This window comes from Terrapene carolina, unplaced genomic scaffold, assembly GCF_002925995.2.
Source record: "Terrapene carolina triunguis isolate 2854851 unplaced genomic scaffold, T_m_triunguis-2.0 Scaffold511, whole genome shotgun sequence".
Classification (NCBI taxonomy): Eukaryota; Metazoa; Chordata; order Testudines; family Emydidae; genus Terrapene; species Terrapene triunguis.
In genome coordinates this window covers 998,719-1,014,313 of record NW_020664862.1, presented here as the reverse complement: position 1 = coordinate 1,014,313, position 15,595 = coordinate 998,719, and the positions used below count along the sequence as shown (strand labels likewise).

Here is a 15,595-nt window from a genome sequence, read left to right as displayed (position 1 = left end):
CCTGGTTCTTATCAAATTTACACATGTAAATCTGGAGTGACGCAGTTGAAGTCAATGTTAGTGAATTTAGAATGTGGACTTGGGAATTTTTCCCATGTGCTGCAAAGAGGCAATGGCATAATTTGGACTCTCAGGAATGGACAAAATAATTATAAATGTATAAAATGAGGCAATGAAACACATTTATAAATATCTTCAAAGCAGCGCAGATAAATATCATGACCGTTTTCACATTCCACTTGCCATGTGTTTGTACACATGTCATGACACAATGGGCCACACTAAGAAGTGGAGGGCCAGAAAGGGTGTCTGTGGGAAGGTCAAAATTGTAAAATCACACAGTTGTCTTTGACCACGACAATACCCACGCAGTGATTTTAGTTCAAAGACTCAAGCCTGAGGCCAGTTTATTGACATACATACCAGTGCACTGGGGTGCAGTCTGAAGACTGACACCCCGAGTACCGCTCGCAGGCGGCTTTATTGCATTAAACCGCAAGCAAAGTACAAACAATACGTCATGAGTTAAGAAACTGGGGTTGGGGTCAGTCATGAGTTGAGGAACTGGGGTTGGGGTTAGTCATGAGTCGGTCGTGAGTTAAGAAACTGGGGTTGGGGTCAGCCCCTCCCCCCCCCCCGGCACCTTCCTCATCATTTTCCGAGAAGTGGGTGTTTATTTCGGTAGAGGGACGCTTGGCGGTTTTCCTCAAGGGTGGCGCTTGGCACCAGTTTGGGTACATTTCTCAAGACACATTTTCCGGGGGGTTTCGGTGAAGGGTTAAGGGGGGTTACCATGGGACGCTTAAAGAAGATCTATGATTGGCTATTTTTGCAGATAGCTGGAATCACGGAGTGGGTCACAGATCACCCAAAGGAGAAGCTGCATGAGTTAAGAAATTGCATTTAGCTAAAGTTACCTATTGCTTCACACAAGTGGTTATTATATTTCATTAGTCATGAACATATTTCATTAGTGCTACTGCTGGGGCCTTTTTATTATCTCATTCTTTCCCTCCTTGCCCCTCCTCTGGACATGACCCTTGACCGAGTTTGGCAGAGAATCGTGTTGTTCAGTCTTGCTCAGGCCTTAGGCCTGCCCTACTCTGTGTAAAGGCCATCAGCATAACAGATCTCTGTTGGAGGGTTTATTTCGGGGCCCACAGATTCAAAGCTCTGGCTATCGAAAAGAAGGCCCCCCTGTTCTATTTCCCCACACACTGTTCAAGTAGGCTGCAGAACTCCCAGCCACAAGCTATCAATGGGGCTAAGAACCTAGCAGGATTCAAAGACGGACTGGATGTTTATATGGGTAACCAGACAATCCAATTACACAAGTGAGGGCTGTTAGCATGTGGAACTGGCCAGTGGATACTGGGTTAGATGGGCTACAGCTCTGATCCACTCTGGCAATGCCTATCTTGACATCGCTGGTGTAAATCCAAGACTTTGTTTTTGCTGATTTGTCATTAGCTCCTGGGAGTCTCCAGACTGGTACTGAGAGTAGAAAGATGTCTCTTTAAATATCATCTAGTTTCCTGTTCTTTTTCCTTTCAGGAAGGAAATTTCAAAACTCCTTGGATCTGCAGACTACATAATGTCATCTGTCAATGACACTAAATTCAAATCCGCAGTGTTCCTTCTCACTGGGATACCTGGGCAGGAAGACGTCCAAAATCTCTGGATCTCTCTCCCCTTGTGCTTAATGTATGTTATTTCAATATTAGGAAATTCATTCATTCTGTTCATTATAAAAACAGATCCAAGCCTCCATGAGCCCATGTACATTTTCCTTTCCATGTTGGCCGTCACAGACCTTGGATTACTGATAGCCACCATACCCACTATACTGGGCATATTCTTGTTTAACTCTAGAAAGATCAGCTTCGATGCCTGTTTTGCCCAGTTATTCTTTATCCAGTCACTTCAATGCATTGAATCCTCTGTGCTCTTGTTGATGGCCTTAGACCGCTTCATCGCAATCCGTGATCCGCTGAGATATGTCTCAATCTTAACCCTGCCAAGAATAGGCAAGATGGGACTGGTGTGTGTTCTAAGAGGGGCGGTCGTAATACTCCCATTCCCCCTTCTCCTTAAACGGTACCAATACTGTCGAGCCAATGTCCTCTCCCATGCTTACTGCCTGCAACAGGAGGTCATGACAACGGCATGTGCGGACATCACAGTCAACAACATCTATGGCTTGTTTACTACAGTCCTAACGGTGGGGTTGGACTGGCTGCTCATCTTCCTCTCTTATGTGATGATTCTCAAAACAGTGCTGAGCATCGCTTCCTACAAGGAGTTCCTCAGGGCCCTGAACACCTGCGTCGCCCACCTCTGTGCCGTCCTGCTCTTCTATACGCCAGAGTTCAGCCTGACTTTGATACACAGATTTGGGAAGGGCTCTTCTCCCTTGCTTCAGATTGTCCTGGGCTACGTCTACCTTCTGGTTCCTCCTCTGATTAACCCAATCGTGTACAGCGTGAAAAGTAAACACCTTCGTTCGAGGATAATCAGGGTGTTGGTGAAGTGAAGGGTCAGTTTATCACCCGGCCCCAGTGCTGATAGCATATGAAACAGAAACACAGGACCTGGCGACTTATTCCATCCTTATATCTGTGATGACATGAGCTACTGATCTGCACTCTGTACAGACAGGTTCAGATGGGGTCTAAGGCCTGAAGCAATGGTATAGGGGTTGTTTCCACCCACTGTTGAAGGAGGACAGTGCACAGGGGGAAGGAGACCAAGGCAGGCAGCAGCATTTATAGAGTGACTGTGTTCATGGAGAGCCAGCGGACCGGTAGGATGTTGGCCCATAAATAGCCAAATTGCTGGCTGCTCCACCCTCAGAAATCCTGTCAATACTCTCAATAAAGAGAAGGGACGTGGATGTTGTTTCCCATTACACCTGGCCTGTCACTGTCTAGTTTCTGGTTAAACATCCAGGGGCCATGAAAAAAGCTGCAGAGCTGTTTTGCGGTCACTGTCCTGGCCCTTCCTGAGCGCTCTGGGTGCTGTGTGATCCATGGGGCTGCGCCAGCTGGGGACAGGGGCTATTCAAGGGGCATGGACACCCACCATTCCCCAACACCCTCAGCCAGGTGCTTGTGACTGAGTCGTGTCAGAGACATGATTATTGCAGGAGCCACAAGAGAAGCCATTCAGGCAGCCCCCCATCACCACCGTTGGTGGCTCTGCACACAGCACACCTGATGAGCCTACTCCACACAGAAGCAGAGCAGAGCTGGCTGAGTGAGTCATAGGCTGACACACAGGAGTCCTGGCAAGAGACTCAGGCCCATATTTCCCTCCCCTCCATTTCTGCTGTTCCTTCTCACTGGGATACCTGGGCAGGAAGACGTCCAAAATCTCTGGATCTCTCTTCCCTTGTGCTTAATGTATGTTATTTCAATATTAGGAAATTCAGTCATTCTGTTCATTATAAAAACAGATCTGCTGCCCCAGGAATGCAAAGGGGTAGAACAGAGTCAAAGCTGTGTGCAAGGATGATCTAGATGATATAGTGTACTGGGATTTTTAGAAAAACTTTGACAAGGCCCCTCACCAAAGACTCTTAAGAAAAGAAAGCAGTCATGGGGAAAGAAGGAAGGGTCTCTCCTGGATAAGTAACCGGTTAAAAGATCGGAAACAAAGGGTAGGATAAATGGTCAGTTTTCAGAATGGAGAGAAGTAAATCGTGGGGTCATCCTGGGGTCTGGAGTGGTGCCAGTGCTGTTCTACATATTCATAAATGAACTGGGAAAAGGAGTAAGCAATGAGGTGGCAAAATTTGCAGATGAGATGAAATTATTCAACATATTTAATAGGAAAGCAGACTGTGAAGAGTTACAGTGGGATCTCACATAACTTGGAGATTGGGCAACAAAATGGCAGATGAAATTCAGTGTTGATGAATGCAAAAAAAAGCACATTGGAAAAACCTAATCCCAACTGTACAGACAAAATGATGGTGCCAAATTAGCTGTTGCCGCTCAAAAAAGAGATCTTGGAGACATTGTGGATAGTTGTCTGAAAACATCCGCTCAGTGTGCAGCGTCAGTCAAAAAAGCGAACAGAATGTTGGGAACCAGAGGTGGTGCATATGATAGGCCAAGACAGGCTAAGCCTCCCCGGGTGCAGTTGTGGCCACTGCCGAGCAGTTGCAGGGTTCACACAGGGAACTTTTTTATTATAATGTGCCATGCAGGTTCCAGGGTAGGTGAGGAGGTGTTATGTGCAACTCAACTTCTTCAGTAATCTCGCTGCGCTTCAAGGAGATTACTGATGAAACCAGGAAGATGAGTAACACAAGTGACAGGTTGTCACCCCCAGGGTGCAGTCTGGGAGCTGTGGGAACCGCTGTGCCCCTTAGCCCTCCAGTTGGGCTGCCCAATCTTAAACACCTTTGTTGGTGACACAGTCAGCCTCTTCAAGTCCTGTTAGCACCCAACATGACAGCAGGTGGCGTCGCACACCCAACGGAGCCTCGTGAGAGCTTTACCTAAGCCACTGAAAGACAGGCAGGAGACAACAGCCAATGTCCCAGCTATCCAGCCTTGCACCCTTGCTCGAGTATAAAACCAAAATTATACCACCTTGCACTGCACAGGAGTCTGTACAGCATAAGCTCATTAATGTAGGTCGCTTTCTCCTTGGTGTGGGAAATATATGTAACAGCTTTTTTACACAGAGCTGAGATTTTCCCCAGACACTTTACTCAAAACACACTGGTAAAGATAAAGCATAAAACAGGTTTATTAATTTAAAAAATATGGATTTTAAGTGATTAAAAGGGATACAAATCCGATCAAAGCAGATTACCTAGCAAATAAACAAAACCACAAACTAAGGTTAACGTGCTATATAGATTGGATATGAATTAGAAATTTCTCACCCTGACTGATGATACAAGGAGTCCACCAAGTTTCCATACGCAGGCTAGAAATCCCTTGAGCCTGGGCCTAGCATTTCTCCCAGTTCAGTCTTCGTTCCTCAGGTTTTTCCAGGAGTTCTCTTGTGTGGTGAGTGAGGCCAGGAGATGATGTCACTCCCCACATTATATAGCAGGAATATACAAGTACCAAAATGGAGTTTAGTGTCATGTGGTCTGCCTCCATGCCCTTGAATGCCCTGCTGAGTCATAGCAGGCATTATCCATAGACGGTCCGAGCGTTCTCAGGAAGGCTTACCAGATGGGATATAACCTGCTCCTAGAGACTCTTGTTTCCCCTAATGTCCCATTACCTGGAACAGGGCCTTCTCAACCGGCTGTCTGGACTGTAAGAATTTTGCCTAGTGGGTGTCACCCAGGTGCAACTACATATGAAATACAGATACATAGTCAATATTAATAACATCAGATGCAAAAATGATACAGACATACAAATAGGATAATCATATTCTGCAAATCATACTTTTTCCATAGAAACCTCGTAAGACTTTTTTTTTACAAGATATATATAACTGTGTCATAATCATATGATAAGCATACCACTATGATTAATATCGGGGACAGTTTCACAACCACCTCCTCAGCTACCCTGGAACCTGCATTGGGCATATATAAAGCTGAGGTTCTTTGGGAAGAGACAAGCTTTTCCCATGGGGCGACTTGGGGTCTCAGGAGAGTAGGCTCAGCGTGGCTGAGGGGGCTGCAGCCAGCCCAGGTATCCTCCAACATCCGGGGTGGAGGGGCTCATTGCTCCAGCCATGGGGTCTGTGGAAGCTCTGGGCTTCTCCAGAAGCAGGGGAAGGGGGTGTCAACAGTCCAGCTGTGGGGGTGGGGAAGAAGGACTGGGGCCGGGGGGCTCCACCCACCACTCTTGTTGCAAATGGTAAGGAAAGGGATAGATAATAAGAGAAAATATCATGATGCCTCTATCTAAATCCGTGGTATACCCACACCTTGATTACTTTTTGTAGTTCTGTTCATCCTATCTCAAAAAAGATAGATTAGAATTTGAAAAAGTACAGAGAAAGGTGATAAAAATGTTTAGCGGTATGGAACAGTTTCCATATGAGGAGACATTTAAAAGCCTGGAACATTTCAGCTTGGAAAAAGAGAAGACTAAGCGGGGATAAAATAGAGGTTTATATACTCATGAGTGCTGTGGAGAAAGTGAATCAGGAAGTGTTCTTTACCCCTTCATAAGAACCAGGGGTCACCCAAGGAAATTAATGGGCAGCAGGTTTAAAACAAACAAAAGAAAGTCCTTTTTACACAAAGTACAGTCAGCTGTGGAACTCATTGCCAGAGGATGTTCTGAAAGCCAAAAGAATAACTGGCCCAATACAGAACTAGAGAAGTTTCATACAAAATAGATCATTTTAACCTGAAAGCTCAGCTGCCATGATATTGCCCAGCTGCAGCTCCTTGGATCCACAACAGAAATTGGAGGGTTTTCGTCTGCTGCTGCCTCGCAACATACATGAACTTTGCACTGACTGAGTCTGTGGCTGGACTCAGGGTATGGAAAGGTCAAAATCTCCCGCCCAGTCTATGGCTGGGGTATTGTGTTCATCAGCTACTCTGAGCAGCCTTCCCATCTCTGTGCAGCCCCCTCCACTCTGTACAACGCCCCTTCGGCAGATCCTGTGGGAAGTGGCTACTGTGACAGGCCCTGGTAGCACATCTCTCATGAACCTGTGCTACCAGGGTGCTGGGGAGGGTCCTAAAGCAATTGTGAAGGCCCAGAGATTGTGTGTGGGTGGGCCTAGCTACCAGTGTATCACTGAGATCTGTGCATAACTTTGGGGATCCCTAGATCCTGGGTCCTGCCTTTCATTACTGGGAGAGAAGGGAAGGGATCTCGACTCCTGGAACGATGTGATGGAAATATCTATGTACGGAGTTTTGTGAAATCGCCCTTTCCTGGCCTGCACCCTGGGTTTGTAATGTAGGAAAGGGGGCTCCCAGGGAGAAATCTGGTCCTATATTATACATTATAATTATTATTATTTTATTTATGCAAGATCACAGTTGTGAGAGCATCATTGTTACCACTCACCACCCCCAAAGTCGCCATGTAACTAATCAGAACCATACGAACAGTGAAGACAAGCCCAGGTTCCAGGAATAGAGCCTGCAGCAGGGCTTGCGCTGCAGCCCAGTTGTGTAGCCTCACTGCACATCCCCTATGATTTGGCTTCCTGCAGTTTGCCTTTGGCTGTGACAGGGTTAAAGCTGGTGCACACGAAGCCAACAGCTGAGGTTCCCTGATGGCCAAGTGGCCCCCAAGGGAATGTGCAGGCATGCTTCATAAAGACAGTTGCCTCCGTATCTGAACAGATACTGCCTGCTTCCCCTCAGCTCTGACTTCTTGTCCTTTTGGGTGAAGATCTCTGGTGTCAACGACTCCCCTTCTAGCAGGAATTGGGTACGTTGGCAGGTTTCACTATCTTTAAAATGCAAAGTGATGTGTAAAGGCTGCGACCTGTTTACATTGACACATGCTCTGTGCAGTGGCAGAGGACTCAGCTGGGCTGTCGGGGTGACTCAGTGACAGGGCTGGAGGACAGGCAGCACTAGGTAGCTTGGGAACCCCTCCCCTATATCTGCTCGTGCTCCACAGTGGGGTGTTCAAGCTACACAGAAAACTGACATTCAAAGTGAGCTCGGAGTGTTAAAACCCCAAAACCCCGAGTCAGGATTTCTCCAGCGGTCCCATTTCTAGAGGGGCCGTGTGCTCTGGGCCCGATCCTGCCAGGGGCTGAGCGAGAGGAGACCCCACAGAATATCAGTGACTAGTTCCCAAATCACCTCAGGTTTATTTGCTCCTGGAAATTGAACCAGCAAATGCATTTTCAAAGGTTTTATTCTCTGGCTCGATTGTGAAGGCAGGAATTCAGAGCTGTGTTGCTCTGTGGAAATAGGTGTGTAGCGGGGTGGTCCCCCGCTCCTGCCGGGAAGGGCTTAAAACAGCCCTGGCAGAGGGCTGGAGCTCTAAAAGCTGGGCTGATTGGGCAGGCAGCCACAGCTGGGCCACGCCCCAATCAGGCCACAGCTGGCCTGTATAAAAAGGCTGGGAGCCAGGCGCTCAATAGTCTTTCTTTGTGTTCAGAGAGAGAAGGACTTGGCTGCAGTGAGCTAGAGACAGGATACCTGAGTGGAGCAGGGCTGGGGAAAGGCTGAGGAGCTCCAGCCTGGAAATCCCCAGGCTGTGGCCTAGCAGAAGGCCCAGAGGTACTGGGGGTTGCAGAGGGCAGCCCAGGGGTTGGCCAAGGCAGCAGGTCCAAACCCTCCTTGCCAGTGACGAGTAGGCTGATACTGCCGTCTGCCCCAGGTGTGGGGCTATGATGACTAGCAGTAGCCTGATACTGAGGTGAGGTGGGGATAGTGGGTGGGGGTTCCCCAGGGAGGGGAGACCCTAAGACTGTGGGGTTACTGCCAGGGGGCAACACCCCAGGTACAAGGGCACTGGGGTCCAGGGAGGGACACTGGGGCCAGAGGCGGATCACCGGCCTGCAGAGGGTGCTCTGGGCTGGAAATCGAGCTAATTCCCAGTCCTATAGGGCATATTTCTGTTTCCTGACTGGCTGAGGCCTCCAGCACTTCTGCCTTGTAGATACCCCTCAGAGTTACAGGACTACCTGAATGTCTGTCCACGCTCTGGTCTCCAAATGCCAGATGTCAGGCCTCGTAACCTTCCCTCTCATGCGCTGGCATCCCACAAGCCTCCCATCCTCAGATTGGGCCCTGGGTTTCAACACACTGTGGGTGGAGTTGGCCAGCAGGTCCCAGTGGGTTTCACACCTGTGGTTCCTCCCTTTGTGAGCATGTGACTAGTACTGAGACAAGTGACCAGCCAGCCTTCTTGAACCAGAACACTCTTTAATCTGAACAGTAGGAATAAAGCATAACATGGGAGAATAAGATGGTTTTCCAAGAACAGTTTGTATATGTCTCTGATCCCAAGTCCTCCCCTTTGATGCAGACACAGGCAGGCCAAGGGCCTTCAGATTTCCCCAGTGGTGTCTGTCCTGTCAGTCTGAAGAGCTTCTCAGCAAAAGCTGCCCCATCTCTGGACAGACTCCCAGCACTGGCAAAACAAGCTGTGTAATGTGGCTGGAGCCCGGAAATAGGCTCTTCCCAGCTTGTAGCTCCAGTGTTGTCTCTCAACCTCCCTGAAGTGCTGAGTGAGTGATGGCTTTTCTTGATCTCCTCCTTTCCATCCTGTTTTTTTTCCTGCAGCCTGCTATTAAACTAAGGGCAGGTCTTCACTACCCGCCGGATCAGCAGGTAGTGATCGATCTATCGGGGGTCGATTTATCACGTCTAGTGTAGATGTGATAAAATCGATCCCCGATTGCACTCCCCATCGACTCCGGAACTCCAGCTTGCAAGAGGCGGAAGCGGAGTCGACGAGGGAGCGGCAGCCTGTAGCGGTGCATAGGATTCTTCCATCTTAAGTGCAGGACTTTGCACTTGTCCTTGTTGAACCTCATCAGATTTCTTTGGGCCCAATCCTCCAATTTGTCTAGGTCACTCTGGATCCTATCACTACCATCCAGTGTATCTACCTCTCCTCCCAGCTTAGTGTCATCTGAGGGTGCAATCCATCCCTTCATCCAGATAATTAATAAAGATGTTGAATAGTTGTATGATATTGTCTCCTGTTAACTAACAAGAAGCTGTTTCTAATCAGGGTCATGAACATAATACCTCTGCAATATCTGTGAAAGACTTTCCAAAAGTCTGTGTTTCAGCAAAGAGTAGAGCAGAGATGCAGGAAAAGGGAGTGTAAAAGTGGCTGTATGTAGTTTTCACGATTAGCTGTTACACGAGCATGTCTGAAGTCACTTGCACACTGAAGAGGATATTAGTGCAAACCTACTGTTTGCACTATTCACACATTTGTGATGCCAATCGCTTGCCCACCCAGATAAAGTAACTGTCTGTGTCAGCTTGTATCTTTGCTGATAGCTACAGACCCTTGCACGGGGAGAAGGAGCAGTTCCTGTGAGAATGAAGAGAAACTTGTAAGATGATCAGACTTTCTGGATTCAGTCAACATTGGCCAGGCAAAGCACTTCAGCATCTCCTGGAGGGATTCTAGGGGGACAGAGTGTATCACCGGGAGCATTTGTTTAGGGAAAATGAATAGAGCCTGGTTCTTATTGAATTTACACATGTAAATCTGGAGTGATGCCGTTGAAATCAGTTAGTAAATTCAGAACGTGACCCTGGGAATTTATCCCATGTGCTGCAAAGATGCAGTGGCATCATTTGGACTCTCAGGAGTCACGAAAATAATTAAATAATTTACATCTCTACCCCGATATAGCGCAACCCGATATAACACGGTAAAGCAGCGCTCCGGGGGTGGGGGGGGGGGCTGTGCACTCCGGTGGATCAAAGCAAGTTCGATATAATGCGGTTTCACCTAAAACACGGTAAGATTTTTTGGCTCCCGAGCACAGCATTATATCGAGGAAGAGATGTGTGTGTGTGTATAAATAATGAAGCAATGAAACACATTTATAAATATCTTCTATGCAGCACAGATAAATATCATGACTGTTTTCACCATCCACTTGCCATGTGTTTGTACACATGTCATGATACAATGGGCCACACTCAGAAGGGGAGGGCCAGAAAGGGTGTCGGTGGGAAGGTCACAATTGTAAAATCACACACTGCTCAAGTAGGCTGCGGAACTCCCAGCCACAGGATATGAATGGGGCAAAGAGCTTAGCAGGATTCATAGAGGGACTGGACGTTTATATGGGTAACCAGAAAATCCAAATACACTAGTAAGGACCGATTTGAAAACCCTTCGAATGGCTCTAAGCCTTCCTGATTTACACCACAAAATATCTCTAACTAGTGGCTGTCAGGGGTAAACTTTGGGAGCAGGTTATCTCATGGGTACCTATTGCGGGGCTCCTTCCTCTGAAGCATGTGGAACTGGCCAGTGGATACAAGGGGTAGATGGACTACAGGTCTGATTCAGTCTGGCAATGCATATCTTGCTATAGGTGGTGTAAATCCAAGACTTTGTTTTTGTTGATTCTTTCTTTAGCTCCTGGGAGTCTCCAGACTTTTAATGAGAGCAGGAAGATGTCTCATTAAATAACATCTAGTTTCCTGTTCTTTTTCCTTTCAAGAAGGAATGTTCAAAACTCCTTGGATCTGCCCAGTACATAATGTCAGCTGTCAATGACACCAAATTCAAATTCACAGTGTTCCTTCTCACCGGGATACCTGAGCAAGAACACATCCACAATCTCTGGATCTCTCTCCCCCTGTGCTTAATATATGTTATTTCAATATTAGGAAATGTAGTCATTCTGTTCATTATAAAAACAGATCCAAGCCTCCATGAGCCCATGTACATTTTCCTTTCCATGTTGGGCATCACAGACCTTGGCTTATTGATAGCCACCATGCCAACGATACTGGGCATATTCTTGTTTAACTCTAGGGAGATCAGTTTCGATGCCTGTTTTGCCCAATTGTTCTTTATCCAGTCATTTCAATGCATTGAATCCTCCGTGCTCTTGTTGATGGCCTTTGACCGCTTCATCGTAATCCGTGACCCACTGAGATATGCCTCCATCTTAACCCTGCCGAGAATAGCCAAGATGGGACTGGTGTGTGTGCTAAGAGGGGTGGCTGTAATGCTCCCACTCCCCCTTCTCCTGAAACGGTTCCAATTCTGTCAAGCCAATGTCCTCTCCCATGCTTACTGCATGGACCAAGAGGTCATGATGATGGCTTGTTCGGATATCAGAGTCAACAACATCTATGGCTTGTTTATTACAGTCCTAACGGTGGTGTTGGATTCGCTGCTCATCTTCCTCTCTTATGTGATGATCCTCAAAACAGTGTTGAGCATCGCATCCCACAAGGAGTTCTTCAGGGCCCTGAACACCTGCGTCGCCCACCTCTGTGCCGTCCTGCTCTTCTACACGCCAGAGTTCAGGCTGACTTTGATACACAGATTCTGGAATGGCTCTTCTACCTTGCTTCAGATTGTCCTGGGCTACATCTACCTTCTGGTTCCTCCTCTGATTAACCCTATTGTGTACAGCATGAAAAGCAAACACCTTCGTTGGAGGATAATCAGGATATTGGTGAAGTGAAGGGTCAGTTTATCACCCGGCCCCAGTGCTGGTGGCATAGGAAACAAGAAACACAGGACACGGCGACTTATTCCATCCTGGACCCTTCTATCTGTGATGACATGAGCTACTGATCTCCACTCTGTACAGACAGGTTCAGATGGGGTCTAAGGCCTGAAGCAAAGGTATAGGGGTTGTTTCCACCCACTGTTGAGGGAGGACAGTGCACTGGGGGAAGGAGACCAAGCCAGGCAGCAGCATTTACAGAGTGACTGTGTTCGTGGAGAGCCAGGGGACCGGTAGGATGTTGGCCCATAAAGAGCCAAATTGCTGGCTGCTCCAATCTCAGAAATCCTGTCAATACTCTCAATAAAGAGAAGAGAGGTGGATGTTGTTTCCCATTACACCTGGTCTGTCACTGTCTCGTCTCTGGTTAAACATCCACAGGCCATGAAAACAGCTGCAGAGCTGTTTTGCGGTCACTGTCCTGGCCCTTTCCAAGCGCTCTGGGTGCTGTGTGATCCATGGGGGCTGCGCCAGATGTGGACAGGGGCTATTCAAGGGGCATGGACACCCACCCTCCCCCCACACCCTCAGCCAGGTGCTTGTGACTGAGTCGTGTCAGAGACATCATTAATGCACGAGCCACAAGAGAAGCCATTCAGGCAGCCCCCCAACTACCACCGTTGGTGGCTCTGCACACAGCACACCTGCTGAGCCCACTCCACATGGAAGCAGGGCAGAGATGGCTGTATGAGTCAGAATCTGACACACAGGAGTCCTGGGAAGAGACTCAGGCCCATATTCCCCTCCCCTCCGTTTCTGCTGCCCCAGCACTACCAAGGGGTAGAACAGAGTCACAACTATCTTCTGTCCCAGCCCATTCGGTGTAAAGTGACCTTTAGCCTGGGACTAGCACTTCTCCCTGTTCAGTCTGTGTTCCTCAGGTGTTTCCAGGAGTTCTCCTGTGTGGGGAGTGAGGCCAAGAGATGATGTCACTCCGCACATGATATAGCAGAAAAATACAGATAGCAAAATGGAGTTTAGTGTGATCTGGTTCCATGCCCTTGAATGCCCTGCTGAGTCATAGGAAGCGTTCTCAGCAGGGTTGATCAGATGGGATATAACCTTCTCCTAGAGACTCTTGTTTCCCCTAATGTCCCATTACCTGGAACAGGGCCTTCTCAACCGACTGTCTGGACTGTAAGAATTTTGCCTAGTGGGTGTCACCCAGGTGTAACTAGATTTGCAATACAGATACATAGTCAATAATAATAACTTCAGATGCAAAAGTGATACAGGCATACAAATAGGATCATTATATTCTGCAAATCATAATTTTTCCATAGAAACCTCATAAGACATTTTGTTTACAAGATGCATATAACTATGTCATAATCATATCATAAGCATACCACTATGAATATTGTCGACAGTTTCACAACCACCTTCTCATAAGCATACCACTATGAATATTGTCGACAGTTTCACAACCACCTTCTCAGCTGCCCTGGAACATGCATTGGACATATTAAATGCTGAGGTTCTTTGGGAAGAGACAAGCTTTTCCCATGGGGTGACTCGGGGTCTCAGGAGAGTAGGCTCAGCGTGGCTGAGGGGCTGCAGCCAGCCCAGGTATCCTCCAACATCCGGGGTGGAGGGGCTCATTGCTCCAGCCATGGGGTCTGTGGAAGCTCTGGGCTTCTCCGGAAGCGGGGGAGAGGGGTGTCAACACTCCGGCTGTGGGGGTGGGGCAGAAGGACTGTGGGTGGGGGGCTCCACATACCACTCTTGTTGCAAATGGTAAGGAAAGGGATAAATAATAAGAGAAAATATCATGATGCCTCTGTCTAAATCCGTGGTATACCCACACCTTGATTACTTTTTGTAGTTCTGTTCATCTCATCTCAAAAAAGATATATTAGAATTTGAAACAGTACAGAGAAGGGTGACAGAATGTTTAGGGGTATGGAACAGCTTTCATATGAGGAGACATTAAAAAGCCTGGAACATTTCAGCTTGGAAAAAGAGAAGACTAAGCGGGTATATAATAGAGGTCTATAAAATCATGAGGGCTGTGGAGAAAGTGAATCAGGAAGTGTTCTTCACCCCTTCATAAGAACCAGGGGTCACCCAAAGAAGTTAGTAGGCAGAAGGTTTAAAACAAAAAAAAAAGAAACTACTTTTTACACAAAGTACAGTCAACTGTGGAACTCATTGCCAGGGGAAGTTCTGAAAGCCGAAAGAATAACTGGTCCAATACAGAACTAGAGAAGTTGACTGAGGATATGTCCATCAATAGCTATTAGCCAAGATGATCAGGGATGAAGCTCCATGCTCTGGGAGTCTCTAAACCTCTGACAGTCAGAAGCTGGGAGCAGACACAGGGGATAGATCACTCGATAATTACACTCATCTGTTAGTTCCCTCTGAAGTATCAGCACTAATCATTGTCAGAAAACAGGACATTGGGCTAGATGGGCCATTGATATGACCCAATAAGGCCGTTCTTATGTTCTTAAATTGTTCCACTGATCAATGGGCTACTACAGACCGGCCATTTCCAGGGACTGCCTGTGTTACAGAGCTGGCAAAGCCACCCTAGCCAATGTCCAGGGGCTGTTCAGTGTGGGATGCTGATGGAGTCTAGTGGTGACGGGGGCTAGAGCAGGTCTGGATAACAGAGAGATTTTCCCCACATTTCCTTTTCATCCATATTTTAGGGGGAGTTTTCATACAAAATAGATTATTTTTCCCTCAAAGCTCAGCTGCCATGATATTGCCCAGATGCAGCTTCTTGGCTCCACAACAGAAATTTGAGGCTTTTCATTTGCTGCTTCCTCGCAACATAAATGAAGTTTGCACTGACTGAGTCTGCGGCTGGACTTAGGCTACGGAAAGGGAAAAAACTCATGCCCACTCTATGGCTGGGGTATGGTGTTCATCAGCTACTCTGAGCAGCCTTCCCATCTCTGTGCAGCCCCCTCCACCCTGTACAACGCCCCTTCAGCAGATCCTGCGGACAGTGGCAACTGTGACAGGCCCTGGTAGCACCTCTCTGATGAGCCTGTGGTAGCAGGGAGCTGGAGAGGGTCCTAGAGCAGTTGTGGAGGCCAGAGATTGTGCCTGGGTGGGCCTAGTTACCAGTAGATCACTGAGATCTGTGCATAATTTTGGAGATCCCTATATCTTGGGTCCCCCCTTTGATTCCTCAGGGAGAAGGGAAGGGACATCGACTCCTGAAATCCCCCTGGAATCCAAAATTTCCATGTACGGAGCCTTGTGAAATCTCCCTTTCCTGGCCTGCACCCTGGGTTTGTAACGTTGGAAAGGGGACTTCCGGGGAGAAATCCAGTCCTTTATTATTAATTATTATTATTATTACTATTTTATTTCAGCAAGATCACAGCTGTTACAGTATCAACTTTACCCCTCACCACCCCCGACTAACCAGAACCATACGAACAGTGATGACAAGCCCGGATTACAGAAACAGAGACTGCAGTAGGGCTTACACTGCAGTCCAGTT

General features: G+C 47.6%; 2 protein-coding genes across 2 annotated transcripts; both read left to right on the top strand.

Annotated features, from left to right (window-relative positions):
* Positions 1-1,594: 1,594 nt before the first annotated feature.
* On the top strand, positions 1,595-2,533 carry LOC112115625 (olfactory receptor 51G2-like). Its single transcript, XM_024212757.1, has one exon. The coding sequence runs from the start codon at positions 1,595-1,597 to the stop codon at positions 2,531-2,533; it is 939 nt and encodes a 312-aa protein (XP_024068525.1).
* An 8,615-nt stretch (positions 2,534-11,148) lies between these two features.
* Positions 11,149-12,087, top strand: LOC112115624 (olfactory receptor 51G2-like). Its single transcript, XM_024212756.1, has one exon. It carries the CDS (start codon positions 11,149-11,151, stop codon positions 12,085-12,087), a length of 939 nt encoding a protein of 312 aa, XP_024068524.1.
* The last annotated feature ends 3,508 nt before the right edge of the window (positions 12,088-15,595 follow it).

Excerpts from the sequence above, each read along its gene's own strand:
- LOC112115624 (XM_024212756.1), top strand. The coding sequence starts at position 11,149 with ATGTCAGCTGTCAATGACACCAAATTCAAATTCACAGTGTTCCTTCTC.
- LOC112115625 (XM_024212757.1), top strand. The coding sequence starts at position 1,595 with ATGTCATCTGTCAATGACACTAAATTCAAATCCGCAGTGTTCCTTCTC.